Genomic DNA, 21,140 nt, shown 5'->3' on the forward strand with positions numbered 1-21,140 from the left:
GGCATTGCTAGAGAGACACGTAAGACATAGTTTCTTATTTTTTGTTTACGTTAACGTAAAGAAGGAACGAAACCTAATGTGGTCTTTGAAAGCTATTACAAACGCGTAATGGGTATAAATTAAAAATTGTACTTTGTACATACGAAATCTTTATAACGCCTAAACAATCATTTCTATCTTACTACTCACTTCACTCACCCACTCAAAATTGTTTTTCATAATATCACAATAACTTTTAATCCTTAAAAATGAACCGATTATTACATTCCGTTGTTATAAATTCTTTAAATATTTTTCGACAGATTATTTAGCAATAATGCGAAAAGTTAATACTTAATTATGATTTAGAATTTTTAGCAGCTATTTTGTACTAATTATTTTAGTTGCATATGTTCATTATACACAGGTTTATAACAATGTTAATGAAATTAATTGAACAATTTAGAATTACTTTTTAAAATGCAAGCGCCATTAAAACGGTAGATAAATGACTTCGTCATAAAATTCTGCTTAATAAAGTAATATTATGCAATTGCTTTATAATGAAAGAACAACAATTTTAGTTTTTAACTTTTTGAAGGGAAAAAAAAAAAGAATGAACTTTTTTCGCCTGTTTTTGGAGTTAGCGATTGAAGAATTTTTTATCTCATAAATATTAAGCCAATATTTTCCCCTTATAAATAAAAATCTATTTTGCGCCGAAAAGTATGACTTGAATTCAGTCACGTTTTTGGATTTTATCAATAGAAATTCCCTAAGTTTTACAGCAAAAACTTTTAAACTCTTTATCAAACTTTCCTTATTATTATTTTGAAAATAGTAAAAATAAATTACTATTAAAAGTAGGGAAGTAATTGAAGAAGGTCAAAGTTAAGGCATTAAAATCAATATTCCAAAAATGAAAAAAAAAACGCCCTGAAAATAATTTGTTATTTAATGATCGGATGTTCACGTTCTAGGACTCAATTTTAATGGCGCAAGAGGGTGACCTCAAATATGCTAATTAATTATAGCAGATGATATTTTAAGTTACGAAATCAGACACTAAAACGCACTTACTCTGAATAAACATACCTTTTTTTTTTTCCGGACAGATTCAGATTTTTTTATCCCCAGTATATAAAGGGCAGTTGCGAATTGGGCCAATAGTTTGATCAGGAGAGCGGTCCAAAGTTTGGACTCCCTTAATTTTAATTTCATTATTTTATTTTAATTAATTCTCTTAATATTATTTTTTGCCTATTCGAGAACTTTTAAGTGAATTGAAAACATTTTGCACACAATGTTTTAATGTGTTATTGTTGCTTTAGTTTAGAACTTCTTCGATTCCTTACAACTACGTATTGTTAGAGAGATTAACTTTTCACCTTACTAATAAAATTAAAAAGTTTAGAATTCTTAGCGAGTTCTTTATAAAAGCATTCAGTCAAAGAGGTTGTGTTTTAATTTATATCTTATTTAGAAAATATTATTTCTAAATAAGATATAAATTATTTTTTATTTTTACTTATTTAAACTTAAGTTCATATTATTCGATTCATATACAAATAAGAATCATTCAAAAATAAAAGTAATTTAACATTAAACAATAAGAGCTTATAATAATAAATCAAATAATCACTGTTTACTTTAATTAGAAAAAATTCTAATTATGTTCTGATAACTTACTTCTATTGACCGCTTTCCAGTGGAACAAAAAGTAATAGAACTGAACTGAATAGAAATGAACAATCTTAATAGAACTGAATTGACTTTTGTTCTGTTCAGGGTTGGCAGGTTTTTGACATGTGACAGTTTTTGACAGTTTAAACCATGGTTTAAACCGTCACGTCAAAAACCTCACTGTCAAAAATGTCAAAAACCTATATCCATATGTGAAATTTAATTAATACATAAAATGTATATATTTTTTATAAAGGATAGTGTTTCTAAATATGTTCTAGAAAAAATAAATTTGAAATTTTGAAGAAACACTTATATTTTGAATAGTAACCAAAATCTTGTACTTTTAAAAGCTCACATCTTTTGTAATATTATGTATTCATTTTCATGTGTTATTGAAAATCTGCAGTGATATTATTAAGAAATTTATTTATAACCAAATTTAGTGTATAGTATAGATTATACTAAAACTTAGACATTTTTAAAGATAAACATTAGCAGTTTTGTACATTAGACATCTTCTTTTAAAGAAAAATATTTTTAACATTCTTTTAAATCTTCTTAATAATCTTTTTAACATAAGACAATACAAATTTAAGTGCTTTCTGTTAAATATACAGAGTAGTTAGTGTCGATTTACAGTATAGCCTATTCATTTACTATGCTGAAAATTTAGTTTATCCAAATACTTGTGAATTTCATTTTGCTGAATACGATATAGTTTTGTTGAATATCTAAATATTCAGCTGTTGAATAATTACTTCTTGCTTTCAAGATATGCATTATTTGTATTCTTAATACAAGTGGAGAAAAAAAAATTAAGAGATAAAAATTGTTTTAAAATGATAAGTGTAATAATTATAAATAAATATAATAAACAATATGAATTATATTTATCATTATTCATAAATATAACTACTTTTAAATTCAAATTAACATACTGGATAATAAAGATATTCGGTATAACATTAAAATTTTTTTTTATACACTTGTATCAAGTTTGTATTTATACAACATAACTTGTAAGTTCCTTATAAATATTAGGTATATGTTCCTTATATGTCAAAAATGCATAGTAATAAACTTTTAATTTTCTTAAGTATCAAAAAGAAAAAAAAATTTTTTTTAAATATAAATATTTAAACAATTTTTGTGCAAAATTTTTCTGCACATGCATTTGAATATAAATTTCTTAGATTTTAAATCTATTATTTTACCTTAATTTTAATTAAAAAATATTTTAAAACCTGCTGATTACCTATAGTATAATTAAATTTCAATATAATGCATGGCAACTGTTGGTAGTTTTGAAGTTTATATATTTTCTTGGCAAACTTCAGTTTTTGACATTTTTGACGGTTTAAACCAGTATTATACCCTTGTCATGTCAAAAACCACTTTTGGACGTCAAAAACCCAACCCTGGTTCTGTTCAATTAAGGTATATTAATTAAGGTTCAATTAAAATGTATTTCATTTTTACTTCAAGTAGCAAATAACAAAACTCAGTCAAATTTTCAAGACAGAGTACAAGATAATATAAATAAATTCTTCAATGCAAATGAAATTTTTGTTTCAAATACTTTCAAAGTTAAAAATAATTTTTAATGTGCAGATTATTTTTAAGGACAAAATAGCCTGAATATTGGATAAAATTTTGTGTCTCTTTATAAAAATGAAAACTATATCGATAATCATCTTTCTTTTCTCCAATTAATTGAAATAAAAAATAATCTCAGCTAGAATCAGATCGAAAATTTAAAAAAGCTTATAGAGAAATTTAATCACTTCTGTAGTCAAAATCCTCGTTAACGTGTTTTCGATTCTCCGTCTACTTGTTTGTATACGGATATAAAGCCTTAAAGCACTCTTAATGTAAAATATCTTAAGGTGAACTCGAATTTCATTATTCATTGAAAAATTTTACTTTTAAGGTGAACAGAAAGTATCAGACATTCTATGATAACTGGTTCTAAGTGCATGGCTAAAATGTAATCAATCACAAAATTTACTTAGGATTTTTTTTTTCTTGTGTGGCAACATTAGCATGAATAAAACTAAACTGTATTTGTTGAAAAGATTACGAAATGAGCATATGCTATTTAGATAATATTTTTGAATTTTTTTTCTTCTTTTTTTCACTTTGCTTTCAAAAGACTAAAAATATATTCATGGTAAATACTATAAACTATTCTTTAATCTATTATGTATATATATATTATTAAAAACTATTATATAATTCATCATGTATATTCATAGAATAAAACCATTTTTTCATTAATAAATATTTCAGATTTATTCTTTAATACGTCTTATTATTTTTAAAAAGTACAACTTTTTAAAATAACGCATATATTTTATTGAACTAAAATTGAAAATTTTGTACAAGAGTACTTGCATTTGGATAGATCATTAATTATACTTGCTTTTAAGTCGTAACTAATTAGCAGAAAGAAATCAAATTTTCACGGACGAAAAAGTGACGTTTGCAAATTAATTAATTGAATTTCAGAAAAGTTCCTTTTAATTTGTAGCAATATGACTTAAGTTACAACTTTACCACTACGTGACTGAAAAGTCACTACTTTTATCTTTGCTTTGGCGCGTCAATAGTGTGCGCTTGATTTTTGTCGACAGGGAACGGTGTTTTTCGACTTTTGTCCGGTGCGCTTTGCCGTTACGTATGAATCGTTGACCGTGTAAAGCTATGCGCAGATGGCGCTGGGTGTTAAAATTTGTCGTAAGACTTCCGGGTTACTACTTCCGATTAATTTTTACGCCTGAAAAAAACGCGCCATCCAATATCATTATACTTGTAGCGTTTTCAAAATTTTTTTTAACGGCCGGCACTGAACTTATCTTTCTTCTCTATGGAAGGTGCCGGAGGTGTTGCTCATTTTGAGTTGCCTGGTGAGCAACTTGTGACCAAAGTGGCGGGCGCGAGCAACATTACCCACGCCACTGTCTCAGATACCTGTTCATTGAGTGGGCCACGTTCAAACACAAAGAGAAACATCCATGCCTTGAGCGGGATTCGAACCCCAGTCATTGGCTTCGCAGTCAGAATATTTTTTAAAACGATTGCGAAGCAAAGTTATGGTTAAGGCACTTTTAACTTAAAACAGCCAGTTGAAAGAAAAATGTGGCCAATGATCACCAGATAAATTTCCATGTCTTGCCCTTTAGCATTATTTTTAAAGCTTTTTTTAAAAAAAGAAATAACAGTAATCAATGTGATTTATAGGTTAATATTTAATCTAATAAATTCTATATTTTTCAAGGGTAAGGTTGATGAGTAAATGCAAACACTTTTAGGAATTTCCTACAATAGAAATTTTTTGTAAATTAATAATTTTTAGCTTTTCTACAAAAGAACTATTTCTACAACAGAACTTGTAATTTAATAATTCTTAGTTTTCAAAGGCACCTTGCGTTCAGAAACTTTTTTTGCCCATGCTAAAATGAGACAGCTATTTGAAAATTAATGTTGTCCAATTTTTAACCACCATCAGATGCTCACTAATTAAAATCTTTATTATGCCTTATTAAAAATAAATTCAGTTTCTTTTTGTATTAAAAAACTGTTTAACTCAAACTTTTAATACATAAATTCTTCCAGTTTAAATGTAAAAAAATAAAAAGAGATGAAGTTTTCGTACAATTCTTAGTTTTATTGCCAATGGGAATCTGTATTATTTCAAATATACACAAAACTGCTATTTTTAAATGTTTATAAAGAAATAATTTTCCACAAAAATATCTATGTTAAACAGAGCTGGCGTTCTGTTCGAAAGAAAGCTATTTCTTCCAGGGCAGAGGAAGAAACTGGACAAAATGGAAGAAACTAAAAATGACCATCAATAAAAGAGTCGGTTTGAGCATTCATACACTATTTGGTTATAAAAATACAGAAAAACTAGTTATTAGTTTTTTAGAGATTCTTAAAAAAAATTCCAGAATTTTTTCTGATTTTTAGTTCGTACTTATTTAAAAATGATATATTAAATAGCTCAAAAACGGTTAGCACTGAAACTTACTTTTATATTTATGCAGCAAATTTTTCTTTTTCATTTCATCATTCTATGAATTTTAAATATTTTTTAAATTGAAAAAATATATTGCATAGAATAACTAAGGCTCATTTATAATAAAATATCTATTGATTCAATAAATATAAAACAAATGTTTAATTTAGAACAATTAATTTATAAATACTAAATTGTATACTGCTTAATAAGGGCATAAATGTATATAATTATGAATAACAGCATTTTTTTATATACTAACGATGAATTTTTACATACATGCACTATTAAAAATACTATTACTTAGGTATTAAATGTTTATTTAGTTGTTAAGTGGAGTTGTAATAAGTATTCAAGATCTTTAGTTATTATATATTTTTTTTATCATTTTCACATATTTATGAGCAAAAGTGAATATTTTTGTATTCTTTATCAAAATATTAATCAATAGCTAAAAAGATCACTGGAAAAAAACTTTTTATTAGTTAAATTACTTTAAATGTGGGGCCTTAAATGTTATTTAACTTTTTATTTTGCTTAAACCAAAAACTAGTTTTTCCGGCTTATTTTTATTAATCCGGCTTCCTTTTTATTAAAAAAAAAATTCCAACACTTTAGTTACTAATGTAAAGATGAATTTAATGTCCCATGTGAAAAAGCATTTTAAGCTCAGAAATTTTAAAAGCCACTGCATAGCACAAAATAAGCTAAACAATAATAAAGATTAAAAATACCTCATCATTCACATATTTTTTAAATAAAATTGATTCAAACATTTTTTACCCCCAAAAAATTACTAAGAATTTAATAATGAATTATTTTAAAATGGGAGTGACTAATTTGGCATCTTTTAAAAATGTAATATGAATGTTACTGAAACTCTTTCTGGATTGCTGTTCCCAGTTAACAAATTTTCCTACGCTTGTTTTAACTAATAAGAACAAAATTAAGTCAAAACTTTAGTTAAATGGCTATAGATTCTCTCACTGGTTGCAACGCTATGAAGGAGAGTTAATGTAGAATTGCCAACTTTCTTAAGTAGCTACAAGTAATTTAAAGTACTCCGCAAAAAAAGAAAGAAAAAAAAAAAAAAAAGACATCACTCTCAATAACTTTTGCTTGAACGCTTAATAACTTTTGCTACTAAGTGTCAATCTCCGTGGATAGCGGTTAGCGAAAAAACCGGAAATTCGGACTTTTTGCAGAGCACAATCATCTCTAGATATTTGAATTACTGACACTCAAAATAGGGGGGTTAGAAAAAAATGTATCATAAATTGGGAGGATAGGAAGCTATATATATTTGGAGATAGTCCCAAAAAGCTGTCAAGCAATGGCGCTTTTGTAAATGGATTAAGTTAAGATAACCATAAAGTAATTCAAAAGAACAATAAATAATTTTTTCGTTGCCCAGCAACCAAGTTGAGACAATAAAAAAGAACGAAATAAAAACTGAAAGCTTTTCTTGCACATTTTATGATAGCTCAGAAAAATATCTCGAAGTTTCCAGGCAACAGACATTTTTTCTCTTTTTTACGGATTTCTAACTAAAACGTGAAAATTGTATTGTTTTAAAACTCCTTTAAAAATATTTAAATCGGTTGATAAATTGTTCATGATTTTCCAAGAAACTTTTATGTTACTTTATTTATGTTTTATATGTTATATGATGTTACTTATATGAGGATTCTTTCTTGAAGATCATTCATTCATTTATATGCGGATTTCATACTAAAATTAAATTTACCGTAACTCATTATAATTATATACAAAATAGTAAAACAAATCTTTTTTACAGCTTTGATCAAATATTCGTGGCAAAAAGTTCCAAGAAACAAAAAAAAAAATGTAGGTAGGGTATGGAAGAGATTATGATTATTGTGCATATTCACAAGGTTTTATATATAAATTACGATATTTCTTTTTTCTAACTATGACTGAAGAAATTTGTTGTTTTTACTCACGTCCCACTAGAGCTGCACAAAGGGCTATTAGCAATGGCCTGGGACACATCCCTGAAGATGATCTGAAAACACAACATCACAATTTTGATTTTCCGCAGAGGGGACGGCATGCCCTGCTTCGGTAGTCCGATTGGTGTACAAAGTAAAGCACTTTATGGTAGAACAGTTTATACAGAATTAATAGCACACACCGTCTGTCACTTTTGCAGTGGTCACACACACACACGCAGTCAGAGGTGCTTTACTTCGTTGTTCTAATGGCCATGTCTTAACGATCAGTCCACTACGGTACTTGTGAATGTTAGGTTTCATTTTAAAAACATTGATATATGTATGTTTAATAATAGTAATAATATAGTTAAGAAGTCGTAATAACATGATAATTAACATGTTGTAATAATATGCTGAGCATGGTATGATTTATTATTTTAAAAAATCATTCAGTTAAATATTTAAGTTAATGGTTTTCCATCCATAAAAATTATTTGCAAATAGCAGTTAATCAGTTTTACAGCTGTCATCGAGTGTTCGAGGCAAGAAAGTTTAAGGAAACGGGAAACTGAAAAAATAGTTATTCTAATGTGCATTCAAAAGGAAAAGGTTTTATATAATTTGCGATAATTCTTTTTTTTCTCCTTTTTTCTAGGACTGAAGAAGTTGGAGAATGTTAAGTGGCATTTTAAACATTAAAATATGTATGTTCAATAACAATATGCAGCATATTGTAGGATTTATTGTTTAAAAAATCACTTCATTCTGCTAATATTTAAGAATTTTCTTTGGATAAAGAAGATTTGCAAACAGCATCCAGATGTTTTGATATTAAAAACTTATTTTCACTAATTCATCATAAATTATTGCTCAACATGTTCTTCAATTACAATTAGCTACATTCCCCACCAACTATCGCTTCCATGATTTCTTTGTTTTTTCTTTAATTTCAAACTTGTTTTACAATTCTCATCATCACTACATATATCTGATACAATACTCTCCTGCAAACAGAGTTTGTAAGGTCTTTAAGAAACTCAAATGGTAACAGCAAAACTAAGAAAATGAAATGCATTTTAACTACAATGTTCAATTTAATTAATTCTAAATATCTGTTTTCAAAATTCTTCTATTTTTGAATTTAAAGATAACTTTTAAATCACAATATGGTGATACAATTCTCTATGCTAAACTCTGCCCCACGCTGCACTGCAGACTGTGACAGGACACAAAAAATCAATGTGGCAGTTATCAGTGATGAATTCATTCCCAAACTACAACCCTTTACAAGGAAATAAATTTAAATTGGACTTCAAAAACAACGAATTGCACTTAAGTTCAGAAGACATTGCAGTGTTTAAAACAAGAAATCCTATCAGTTCAGGAATTCTTTCTGAACAGGCTTCTTATCATGCCGGCTTTTCCAGGAACAACTTGTTAATAATAAAGCGAAAGTTCTAAGGGAAGGTGAAGTGTTGGCGACCTGTATTAACCAAAGCTATTGTTACAGCGAGAGTAGAGGTGAGTGGCAAGTGCAATGTTGTGAGATGTTAAGTGAAGACAGTTAACTAGTATTAAATTTAATCAATGCTTAATGTATACTGATAGCTCCGTAACATTATCAAACATAAAATAAGCCTTCTGAAACATTCATGAGTGAACTTCTTCAGGGTACAGAGTTAAATGGTGAACAGGAGAGTGTCGCAGAAAGATAATTAACTCAATTTAAAGACCTCTTTTCTATCTAAAGAAACAGGCAATTACACGGGGGACACCAGAAATTTTTATTAGATATTTAATTAATGATAAGCTAGGTGGGCTGAAGATTAGGACCCAAAGAACTGCAGGACCTGCTAAAATCTTAATACACTTTTCTTTTTTTTTCTGGTCAAAAACTGCAATATACATACACACACACAATGAAACCTCCAGGAAAGCCCACTTCTGCGTAGCGGCCTCCTCTATTTACTACCAGTTTTAGGAGACACAGAATTCTTTCCATAGACTTAGTGATGAAGAAAACCTTTAGGAGAGACCATTAAATCCTCCTCTAGTGACCGCACAAACCTTTGCACTAAATGCAGAAAAATGTCAAATATGGAAACACGAAAAAATATTTAAAAAAAAAAAAAATTGATTCGAAAGTATTCAAGATGTTTGCAGGGTTCATACTCTTTCTAAGAAAGTAAATTTCAGGAGTTTCTAAGGAGTTTTTCAGGAGTACAATACAATAAATTCAGGAGGTGCGAGGGAAAATTATATACTTTGTATAATTTTAATATAGCTATTTATAAAATTAAATTTACAACATTACAAAAAAAACCACAAAATAGTAAATTAATAAAAAAAGGATCTTAAAATATTATTTATTTTAAACACTTTTTAAAGACATACATGTCTTATTCAGTTCTTCACATATTTTAAGCTTAGATATTTTTTCTTTAGCATGACGCCTTAAGGCATTTGCTTTTGAAATTAATGAGAGATCACATTTTTTTCTGCCTGATCAGAATAATCATCAGAAGTTTTATTAAGTTCTTGTATATCATCCTCTAAATGTTTCTTTTTTCACCCTTAGCTTTATTATTTGTAATTACTTTCTCTTTTTCCAAATGTGCAAGATATCTTTGAAGTGCAACTGTAACTGAAACAATGAGTTCTTTTGAAATAATGACTTTTTCAAGTCCACCAACAAATCGTAGATGGTCATCAATTATTCTTTTAGCCACAATTGTTTGGTTTGCCAGATTTTCAACCGATTGACCGAAAACCCTCTCTCACCAGTTGCCTGGCCATGAGAAAGCAGAAGTAGAGGTTTAATTACGTTCCACAAATTGGGATATTGTGAACTTGACAAGAACTCACAGTATAACACATCTAGTCGATCTACGCTAGGATCAAAATTATCGCCAATGCAGTGCCTAAATTTTGTTCTAGTATCCATGCAGTTAAAATCTTCAACAAATTGAACATATTCCTTCAGAATGCTATCACAATCTTCTTCTTTTACTCTACCTGCACTGGTCAAATGAAATAATATTTTTCAAAGCTTGTTTAAATTTGCTTCTTTATTAACATGCATTGTACAAGGATCAATGCTCGATACATTTCGCACTAAAGAGAAATTCAGTGGTCACTTTTCAATTAGCTTTTTTGACAACTTCAATAAAAATTGCCTGCAATTCTAATAAAATTCCATTGTTTTCTCTTCATCCTTCAAAATTTTCGTCTTTATCAACTCTTTTCTGGCAACAAAGCCAACATCAATTTTGGTTGCCTCTTTACAAATTTCTTTATCTTCGAGATTTATACTTAACACATTGTATTAAGTATAAATCTATTATGATGCTGGAAGCTTTTCTTCTTTTATAAATCTGTTCAGCACATCTTTTAATAGCAAGTAGAGATCACCATTTAAAAATGGTAACGCGGGCTTATCAGTTTGTTACAATTTTAAGAAAGATTCAACATCTTTCACAACAGGTAAAATGAAATTACATTTGGCAATAAATAGTTCATCTTTAATCACGTTCTGTAAGATTGTATACGATTTAATGTTTGGCCGAGAAAACTTTTTGTTTTCTATCTCCTTCAAATAAGTTTTAACATCAGGTAAAATTTCTAAAAGTCGAACTAAAACTTTTTTATTCTCCACCCACCTGTGCTTGCAAAATTTTGAAGGGAACTTTACAAATTCAGGATTTACAGATTCAAAATCTTCTCTTCGAGCAGGAGAGTCTTTAAAAAATTGGTAAACAGATGATGCAGCATGCTCTACTTTTGGAAAAGCAATAGAGCAACCACCCTTAAAGGTATTATGCACTATGTGCAGTCCACATGAACTTACATTCAAGAAACTCACATTCTTCATTTTTTCCATCATTATGTCTAGCACTTTTAGGTTGACATTCGGGCCATCCATAGATAATTGCAGTAAACTTTTAGTATTTAGGCAAAGCATTTCTCAGTTATTTTTTCAAATAAAAGTTCAGATGTGGCATGGTTCAGATGTGGCAAAGTCTGAAGAATAGTAGCGCATATTTATGTGGTTACCATTCCAAAATCTTACATGACAATACAGTTTTTGAATTGATTAACATCATTTAGACTTTCATCAAAAAGCAGTACATAATTGGTTTCCTCTTTCACTCTTGACTTAAGTAGAGACAAAAAATATGGCGCTATACTAAAAACTGAGAGGTAGGCAGTTTTTTTCTCACCACAACTGAAATTGCTTGCTATCTCGCTATCAGAAAACATAGCTTTAAAAAGAAAATTTGCATTTTCACAAGATTTGTAGGAATAATGTGAGCTTAACACCTTAAAAGTCCATAAAATTTCAGCCTTTGTAGTGAGGCTATTCAAATGAATTGCTCGATTCAAATTATAAACCGGCACAGTAACAACACTTAGCAGGCAATCTTTATACAGTTCATTTGCTAGCCAGGGACAAAAGAGATGGGAAGACGGAAGGGATGATTAATTATTTTCTCCGTATAAGAATAGTTTTTTATTTTTGTAAAAAATTTTTCAGGAGATAAAACTTAATTTTCAGGAGTTAAGACACCAATTTCAGGAGTTATAAGGGCCCTTAGAAAAAAAAAGCTAATTTCAGGAGTTTTTCAGGAATTTCAGGAGGAGTATGAACCCTGTGTTTGTAAATAACTCTAACTTAACCAGTTTCTTTTTTTTTTTTTTACAATCTCTAAGAAATAGAACAACACCATGTTGCAGTCTAAGTGCACTAAAGATAAAAAGTTAAATTAGAAAAAAGAAGTTTTTTAAGAAATAAACACCTTAAACAAACCTTTTCTCTTTTTTTTAAGTTAAACCAATTTTAATAAAGTAAAACTAAATGCAACCTAACCAAAAACATATTTATTCATTTATTTAAAATATTTCTATTTATTTTCAGTGATCCCATCTTCACGACGCCAACAAAAGTGCATATCACCAAGAAATTGATTTTGAATCACTAAAACAGTATCATTACTTAAGCTTTGATCTCTTCTAAAAATAATTATCAACTGAATTCAATATTTTTAAAAAAAATCATCAGTGAATTTTGTTTTTCAGACAAAGTCGTTGGTCTAGGTATGACCCAGAGTTTAAAGAGAAGAGGGAAAATCATACCCTCCAACTGCTACGGAATTTCCGTAGTTTCAGAAATCTTCTTTTCAGACGGTAGCAAAATTAATGTCTTAATATTTAAAAAAAATTAATTTTAGCGTAACTTGTCCACTATTACTTATAAAAGTGCATGCCATATGGCTAGATTCTTAAGTTCTGATAAAAGTTTTATGAGAGATCCATTTGCTTTAAAAATTTCTACTTTGGTTCGCTACCACTAGAAAGAATTATTTTCAAAATCCTCATAAGTTGGAGGGTATGGAAAATAAAAACAATTTTTCTTTTTCATTGATAAGCAAAGACTATACATAGAAATAGAATTACGTTTGTGAAAAATCCGTTTAGAAAAGTTACACTATTTAAAGAAAAATCTATTACAATATCCAATACACTACCATTCTTCGGTATCTATCCTTCTTAAGGAAAAGCTGAATGTTTTAGTTTTCTTACACTTTCTCAACATCTAGTCTATTTTGTTCATACGATGCTGACCAAAGTGGGTTCTACAATACTCGAAGATGACATTTCTCTTCATTCAGCTTAATATTGTCATGATAAGTGCCTGTTTTTCTTTTGTGTTGAAGGAAGTTAATGTTTACAAGTGTTTCATAGTAGGAAATAGAGATTTTTTAACATAAGTTTACTAAATTTCTGTTCTCTAATTGTTCATTTTATACAAAATATTCATAATGAGTGGAAAGAAATGCAAGATCGATAGAGAAAATAGAGCTTTCAATGATCATTGGGAGATGAATCATTTAGAAAATTGGGAGGGGAATTATTATGAGAAGAATAATAAGTTTCTTTTTGTGCTGACACTTCTGCTATCCAAAAGCTCGAAAAAAATTCTGACACAGTGACCCAGTGGCAAAATTTTCAATTTTTTTTTCTCTAAAATTATATTTAAAAGATGCCTTTTTCATGCATCGGAAGTGAAAGAAATGTTTGAGATTTTTCTATTCTTATTTGAGAAGAATGAAAAATAAAGAAAATAAAAAATTTCTTTTCTGCAGAAATGTCTGAAGGATTTTTTTTCTCTATAATTATATTCAAAAGATCCCTTTTTCACGCATCAGAGAGAAAATAAATGGTTGTAATTTTTCTATTCTTATTTGGAAATAATGAAAAGTAAAGAAGTAGAAAAAAATTTGTTTTCTTTTCTGCACAGATTTTCAGAAGATTTTTATTCTCAAGAATTATTGAATAACAACTTATATTATATAATAAAACTTATACTTCATTTTACAAAAGATTCCTTTCCCACGCATCAGAGATAAAAGAAATGTTCGCGATTGTTTAATACGGTTATTTATTACAATAACCAAATCTCAAAACAAAACACATTCGTGTAATCTTTTTTCAGTATTCACTGCTACAGATTTAACTATTCTTTAATTTGTATTTATTTTTTCGAAGTGATGATGATTTACGAAATGCGAAAAAGGAAATTAGTGTGTTTTTTTCCAACAAAATGTGAGAATATCGCCCATGTTATTAGAATGGAAGAAAAATACATATTCATTTAAAAAGAAATTATATAAACCTTATTTTATCCTAATAAGATTTTTTTTGTAAACACAACGTTTCTGTTACTTTAAATTAAGCCCAAAATAATTCTGCAATGGGGTTAAAGACATCAAGCACTTTTTAGTTCATATCTTTATAATATAATCTTTAGTTCATATAATCTAGTTTATGTAATCTATTAAAATATCAACTGAGTTACATTAGGTTTCAAATACAATAATAATTATCTATAATTAGATTACACTATAATTCAATAATATTAACTTTAATAGATTCGGAAATAAAATGAAATTATAATTGCTAAAATATTACATTATCATTAAATATATAATAGGCAATTCATATAACTGCTAAACAGAGTACTCAGTGAAAAAATGTGAAGGATTTAAGTTTGATCCGAAATAGAGTGAGGTATCAGCAATGATAAGATTTTCCCCACTAACAAGAATTTCACTAAATATAAAGATTATGTATGCAAAAAAATAAAAAACGAGACACATTAAAATTATAATGCAATCTCAAACAATATATTGCTTGGTGGAAAAATACCTATTGCGTTCATGCAAAAAAAGGTATTTAACAGAAACTTTTTTTTGTTGTTAATTTAAATTAATTGTACTCAGAATATTCTTATCAAATATTTCTTGGTGAAAATGTCAACAGAGATAAAAGCTACATTCACCGTAAATCAATGTATTTTAAACACAAAAGAGTACCAAAATACTTCAATTTTATCAGCTACAGGAAAAATTTATTTTTAAACTTGAGCTATTAATTTAATTGAAAGAGATATATAATAAACTTTTAGGTATTTTGATACAGTAAAACTATATTCAAAAATGCAGTCTAATCATCAAGTTTTATTTCATATCTAATTGACCAAAATAAATATTTGCAAAACAATACAATAGCTAATGAAATATTAAAAGGATTTTACGAAGTGGAACATTAAATCTCATAACTGTCAGCTTTTGCGATTTTGGTAAAGATTTTCATTAGTTGTAGTTGAATAACAAGGGGATATTCCCATATCCCCTTGTTTTTCTATTACAACTACCCGATTAATAGTAGCATCCATCACGTCAACTAAAATCACAAGGCGTTAAATAAATTTTAAAACTTGCAATTTAAAATGAAAAAAAAAACGAGTTAAACTTTTCTGGTTGGTCTCTCCAGTGATTTTTTTCTTTTTCAGTTTTTCGTGGACCGCTATAAACAAAGGCAAAATTTTCAAACTTTTTTGTATAATTTTTTTTCAGTTCTTATTGTTGTGGAGATTAAAATGATTTCAAATCAAAATTTACGAACTCAGAGCTATATATGAAAGAGTGAAACCGGCTACCACTAGAAAATGACGTTTGTATAAATCGTATAAGTTGGCAGTCAGTGTGGCAAAAGGATCATTGTTTTAATCATTAAATGATCTGAAAAATGCAAAAACAAACACATATCTCAAACTGCATAATTAAAAAAATTTTGAGTTTATTTTTTCATCTTTTAAATTAATCAAAGAAAATTTTGGCAGCATCTATCAATTAAATGTTTGGCGCGCACCCTTGTCTTATATCAATTAGAACACCTGAGGGGACACACCTCCCTGTCCACACGTGCCAATCGAAACTTTTTTTCTTTTATCATATTTGGCATCGGTTGCTCTTTGAAATTAGAGACATAAAATCAAATGAAATCAATGAAAAGCAAGCGTAAACATTATGACCAGCTGATAGCACGCTTTTACAACTCTACTACAAGGAATAAAGAAAAAGGCGCAGCAACATACCTGCACAGGCTGCCGACAACTTCCTCTTCTTCCCGCCGATAATCATGACGCTGCTTTCTTTCATTATTCCGATGATAAAACGCCATTTTACACAAAGTTCTGGACAAACTCTGCGCTAAGAATTGTTTGTTTTTTTTCACATCTAACACAAATCGCGATTAATAGTAACACAAATATCACACCTTGATTCACATCCAAGCGCTGCGCCTATCGTACTTTTGCGCGGGAAACATTCACTGACGGAGTACATTGATTCATCCGCGCACGTGTTGAATATTTTTTAAATTTTTAAAACGCAATTTTGATAGCATAATGATAAAAAGTAGTCAGTATTTATATTTGTTTGCCTTTATTGTGAATTAAAGGTAAGATCTGCTTAAATGAAATGAAAATGAGCAGGAACTATTTTTTTATCGTATTACAACTTACACAGCTGCGAAATCAGCTGTCAGGGTTGGTCCAACATAGGAAAAGAATCTCTTTCTTCCGCGTAAAGATAGAGTAGTAGATGCGTCAGCTGCCGTTATTTATCAAAAAGATCTGTTTTTCGTGTCATTCCACTGGCGTACTTTTTATTCTTCGCTCGCGCGTTTCTTCTTTTTTAATTGAAATTAAACGATATAATATGAGGCAAATAATCATTTTTGTTTCAAATATGCTAATTAATTAATGCAGAAACCAAACACGAAAACGTACTTCCTATGAATAAACATACCTTCTTTTGACGGATTTCGATTTCTAACCTTCAAAATATGGATGAGGGGGTTAGCCCCTATCTGGGAAATACGGTCCCAAGCGAATCAGAAACTTTCTGCACACAATTATAAAATCGTTTATCCAAAGATAATTCCATGCTCAAAATAATTTTTAATAATTATTTATTCAATAATAGTAGAAAAGTTTTGAATTGCAAGGTAAACAAATTTTAAAGATTGTAATTATAAATGGTAAAGTATAAAATTTAAAAGTTCTCGAGATATGGCCTAATTTTCGACAGCTTTCCTGACTAAACCATTGGGACCATATCTCCCCCTTCTCCTATTGTGAGGGTCTGTAATCCAAAAAATAAATCAACAAAAAAGAAAGATAAGTTTACTCTGAGAAAGTACGGTTTTGCGTCTGGTTTCATAATTTAAGCGATTGGAAGAAAACTTTGCCCAAAATTTATCCGAATGTGATTTACGTAAAAAATAATTCTAATAATTATTTATTTTTTTTATTTAATAAATAAATGTTTCATTTAACAAAAGTTTTTGAAATGTAAGATAAACAATTTCTGACAATTTAAAATTGCGTAATTTTAAAAGGTAAAATCCAAAATTTAAACGAAATAGAAAATTGTGAAATTAAGATAGGAAATTTCAAGAAAGCTCTATTTTTAAATTTTTATTTCTCAAAAAATTTTGTTCAAATTGTGAATTTTGTAATTTAAACATGATGAAAGAACTTGTATGCTTTACAATTCAAAATTTCTACGACCCTTATTAAATAAAATGATATAATGTTATTTTTATAGTTATGCTCTTTTAAACAGAAAATGCCTAAAAATTGACTTTTAGTATTATACCCACTCTCATTTAAACATACTAATCAAAAAGAATAACATTATGTGTCATTTTAAAAGCAATGTATCAAAAATGAGTATATGTTGTTTCAATTTTGAACATGTTTTACTATATTGAATACATGGGGTTCGACTATATTTATTTCGGAACAATTTTGAGTAAGTGACATTATTAAAAATGACATTTTTGCTCAAAGAAAAAAAAACTTATAAATGGCACTTTTTTCTAATATATCAAAAGAAAATTTGAAGCACCATATCGAAGCTAAGAAATAGACCTTTCAAGTTATAGGTCTTTCTGAAGTCAAACCTAAAAAGTGTCCTGATTAGACCTTTGACCTAAAATATCTCAAAATTTACAAATATATATATATATATATATATATATATATATATATATATATATATATATATATATTGCAACATTTTTCTACACATGTACAAATTTGTGGCCTTGAGGAACAAGAAGGGTATGAAGAATTAACAAAAGTGGCATGATAAAAAAAGATATCACCCTGAATAAAACTCGTTCTAATGATCGGATTTTCACGAACTAAGAGTCTATCTTAATGGTTTCTGGGGGTGACCTCTAATATGCTAATTAATTAGTGCCTGCAATTAATTAAGTTACGAAATCAGACACATAAATGTACTTTCTCTGAATGAACTATTTAAATTTAATAGTTTATCTTCGAATACGCTATTTATATTTGGCGATAGTCCCAAAAACGGTCAAGAAATCTTACTTCCACCGAATGGAGTAGATTAAGATAACCATAAATTAATTTAAGAGAGCAATACCTAATTTTTCTCCGTTGCTATGCAACCAAGTTGAGACAACAGAAACGAAAAAGAAAAACTGAAGGCTTTTTCATTCAAAATTTTGTGACAGAGCGCGGAAAGATCTATTTATTGATAGTTTTATTAATAGTTAATAGAAAAATTTCTTGAAGTTACTAGGTAAGACATTGTTGAACTGATTTCTGACCAAAGATTGATTTCTTTTTAATCTCTTTGAAAATTCATGATTTTAGAATTATATGACAAGAATTTTTTTATCTCATTATATTTGTGCGTTTCACGTTGTTTTTATTTCATTTATATCAGGATTTATTTCTGAAATCAAATTTACATAACTTATTGTTTTTGAAATTGCAGTGTTAATAATTTTTAAGGCTTTGAGCGAGTCTTCTACGCAAGAAAGTTTAAAGAGAAAAAAAAAATGCAGAAGGTTTGGAAAAGATTACAATTATAATGCACTTTCACAAGATTTTATAAAAATTATGATATTTCTTTTTCTATAACTGAAGAAATGTAAGAATTTCAAGTGGCATTTTAAAAACATTGAAATATATATGCTTAAAAATAATGTTGGATATTGTATATTTCATTGACTAAACAATAATTTCATTATGCCAAACATTTAAGTTGAATGGTTTTCTTTTGGTAAAGATGATTCGCAGGCAGCATCCTGATGTTTCTATACATTCTTAAAACCTTATTTTCGCAAACTCACCATAAAATGTCGCGCAACTCAATTGTGATCAGCTTCATTTACCACCAAATATCACTACTATGATTTCTTCGATTTTTTCCTCAATTTAAAAACTCGTTTTATGGTTCTCATCATCACTATATATACTACTGTACAATAATGGAAGAGACAATTTCAGTTTTTGATATTTTTTTTAATTTCTCAAGAAATACTTAGAGGACTAGTTTGTAATTTTAAAAGAGTTTGGTTCATGCAAGCTTTCATACTTTGTGATAAAGCTTAAAGTTTTCAGGGACCGACAATAAATTACAAAAAAACAAGTATTATTGAACACTCTATTTAAAAAAATCAACCAATTAGCTTGTAACATGTATCGATTACTTTCTTATTTGTAATGACTGCATATAATTTCGTAAATTTAGCTCAAATGTTAATAGAGATCTAAACATTTTTAGAAAAAAAAGAAATTTATGACATTAAAAATACTCAGTAAAATTAAACAAAATTTTTGGAGCATTTCAAAATAAATTACAAAATTATTGTTTTAAAATTTGAATTTTTTTTTTTTGAAAAATACGCAGGATATGAGTATTTAAAATAGTTCTTCTATCCTGCGCATCAGCTGAAAAAAGTTATTATTTTTTTCACAATTCTATAGTGAATCGTATTTGGCAACTAATGGAAAAAATTTGATTTAAATATCTTTAAAAAAAAAAAAAAAAGCTTCAAGCAATTTTCATAGGAAAAATTTAAAAAAAAAAACAGTTCAGTTTTTAAATTTTTTGAAAAACTATTCAGAACTATAAGGGATTTACCACCTTTTTAATTTTTTTTCTGCTGTCCAGTCATGATAGGGTAGTATAATTTGCAATATTATATAATAAAATTTGTGAAAGACCCCTGATTATTTTGAGCTTTCTTTTAAAAAGTTTAAAAACTACTTAGAAAATTGATTGAAACTTTTTGCATTTTTAAGATATTTAAACAAGATTTTTTCCATTACTTTCCAAATACGTTTCACTACAAAATTATGAAAAAGAAATTTAAAATTTTTTCCACGCATACGCAGTAAAAAAGAACTAATTTAACCACTCATATGTTGTGCCTTTTTTAACAAATTATTTCAAGTTTTAAAACAATAATTTTGTAATTAATTTAAAATTGCTCCAAAAATTTTGTTTGATTTTACTGAATATTTTTATAGCAAAAATATATAAGGCAAAAATTAGTTTTTCTTACTTATATCTGCAGAAAATATTTAAACTAGCCTAACGAAATTTTATGCAGTCATTGCACATAATAACCAAAGTAATCAATACAAGTTACAGGCTTATTGATTGATTTCCTAGTATAGAGTGTTCAAAAATATTTGTTTTCCTTCATATATATATATATATATATATATATATATATATATATATATATATATATATATATATATATATATATATATATATATATATATATATATATATATATATATATATATATATATATATATATACGTATATATATATATATATATATATACAGGGTGGTCCTAAAATATATGTAAAAAATGTAAAGGTAGGTAGAGGGGACTTAAATAAGCATATTTCGTATAGGATTGTGTGTGCGATAATGCCGCCTTGAGCCGGTAGGGAGCGCTGATGACTGCGGCGTATAACAGCGCTTGCTAGCTGGATTCCCGCACGGATCTCAAACAGCATGCATCGTTTCACCAATGTGGAGCTTGCCGACGTGCATTTCATGTAAGGGGCTGCACAAGGAAACGAATTAGCTGCTCAGAGGATGTACAGGGAGCGTCAGAAATTACCTGGACGCTGTCTACGGCCAGCATTAGATAGGACGGGGTGGTCCAGTTCCCTGGCCATCGCGTTCTCCTGATTTAACCTGCTTGGATTTTTTCTTTTGGGGTCATGTCAAAAGCCTGGTGTTCGAGAGTCCCATCAAGAAGATCTTATTGCCCGCTTGTCTGTTGCTGCTTTACATGTGTTCGACGT

The 21,140-nt window shown here is 28.4% G+C and overlaps 1 protein-coding gene across 4 annotated transcripts in view; it reads right to left on the minus strand.

Annotated features, from left to right (window-relative positions):
• The window catches only part of crp (transcription factor cropped), a 36,944-nt gene extending 20,615 nt beyond the window's left edge, over positions 1-16,329 (minus strand). For 3 of the 4 annotated variants that reach the window (XM_016057720.5, XM_071188213.2, XM_071188211.2), the window contains exon 1: positions 16,079-16,326. In XM_016057720.5, the coding sequence (XP_015913206.1) occupies positions 16,079-16,164 (86 nt within the window). In that variant the 5' untranslated portion in view covers positions 16,165-16,326. Of the gene's footprint in view, positions 1-16,078 lie in introns of all 4 variants that reach the window. The other variant, XM_016057729.5, reaches the window with a different exon arrangement.
• Between the last annotated feature and the right edge of the window lie 4,811 nt (positions 16,330-21,140).

The sequence above is a fragment of the Parasteatoda tepidariorum genome, chromosome 12 (genome assembly GCF_982258835.1).
Source record: "Parasteatoda tepidariorum strain Cologne lab strain chromosome 12, Ptep-v5.0, whole genome shotgun sequence".
NCBI classification, from domain to species: Eukaryota; Metazoa; Arthropoda; class Arachnida; order Araneae; family Theridiidae; genus Parasteatoda; species Parasteatoda tepidariorum.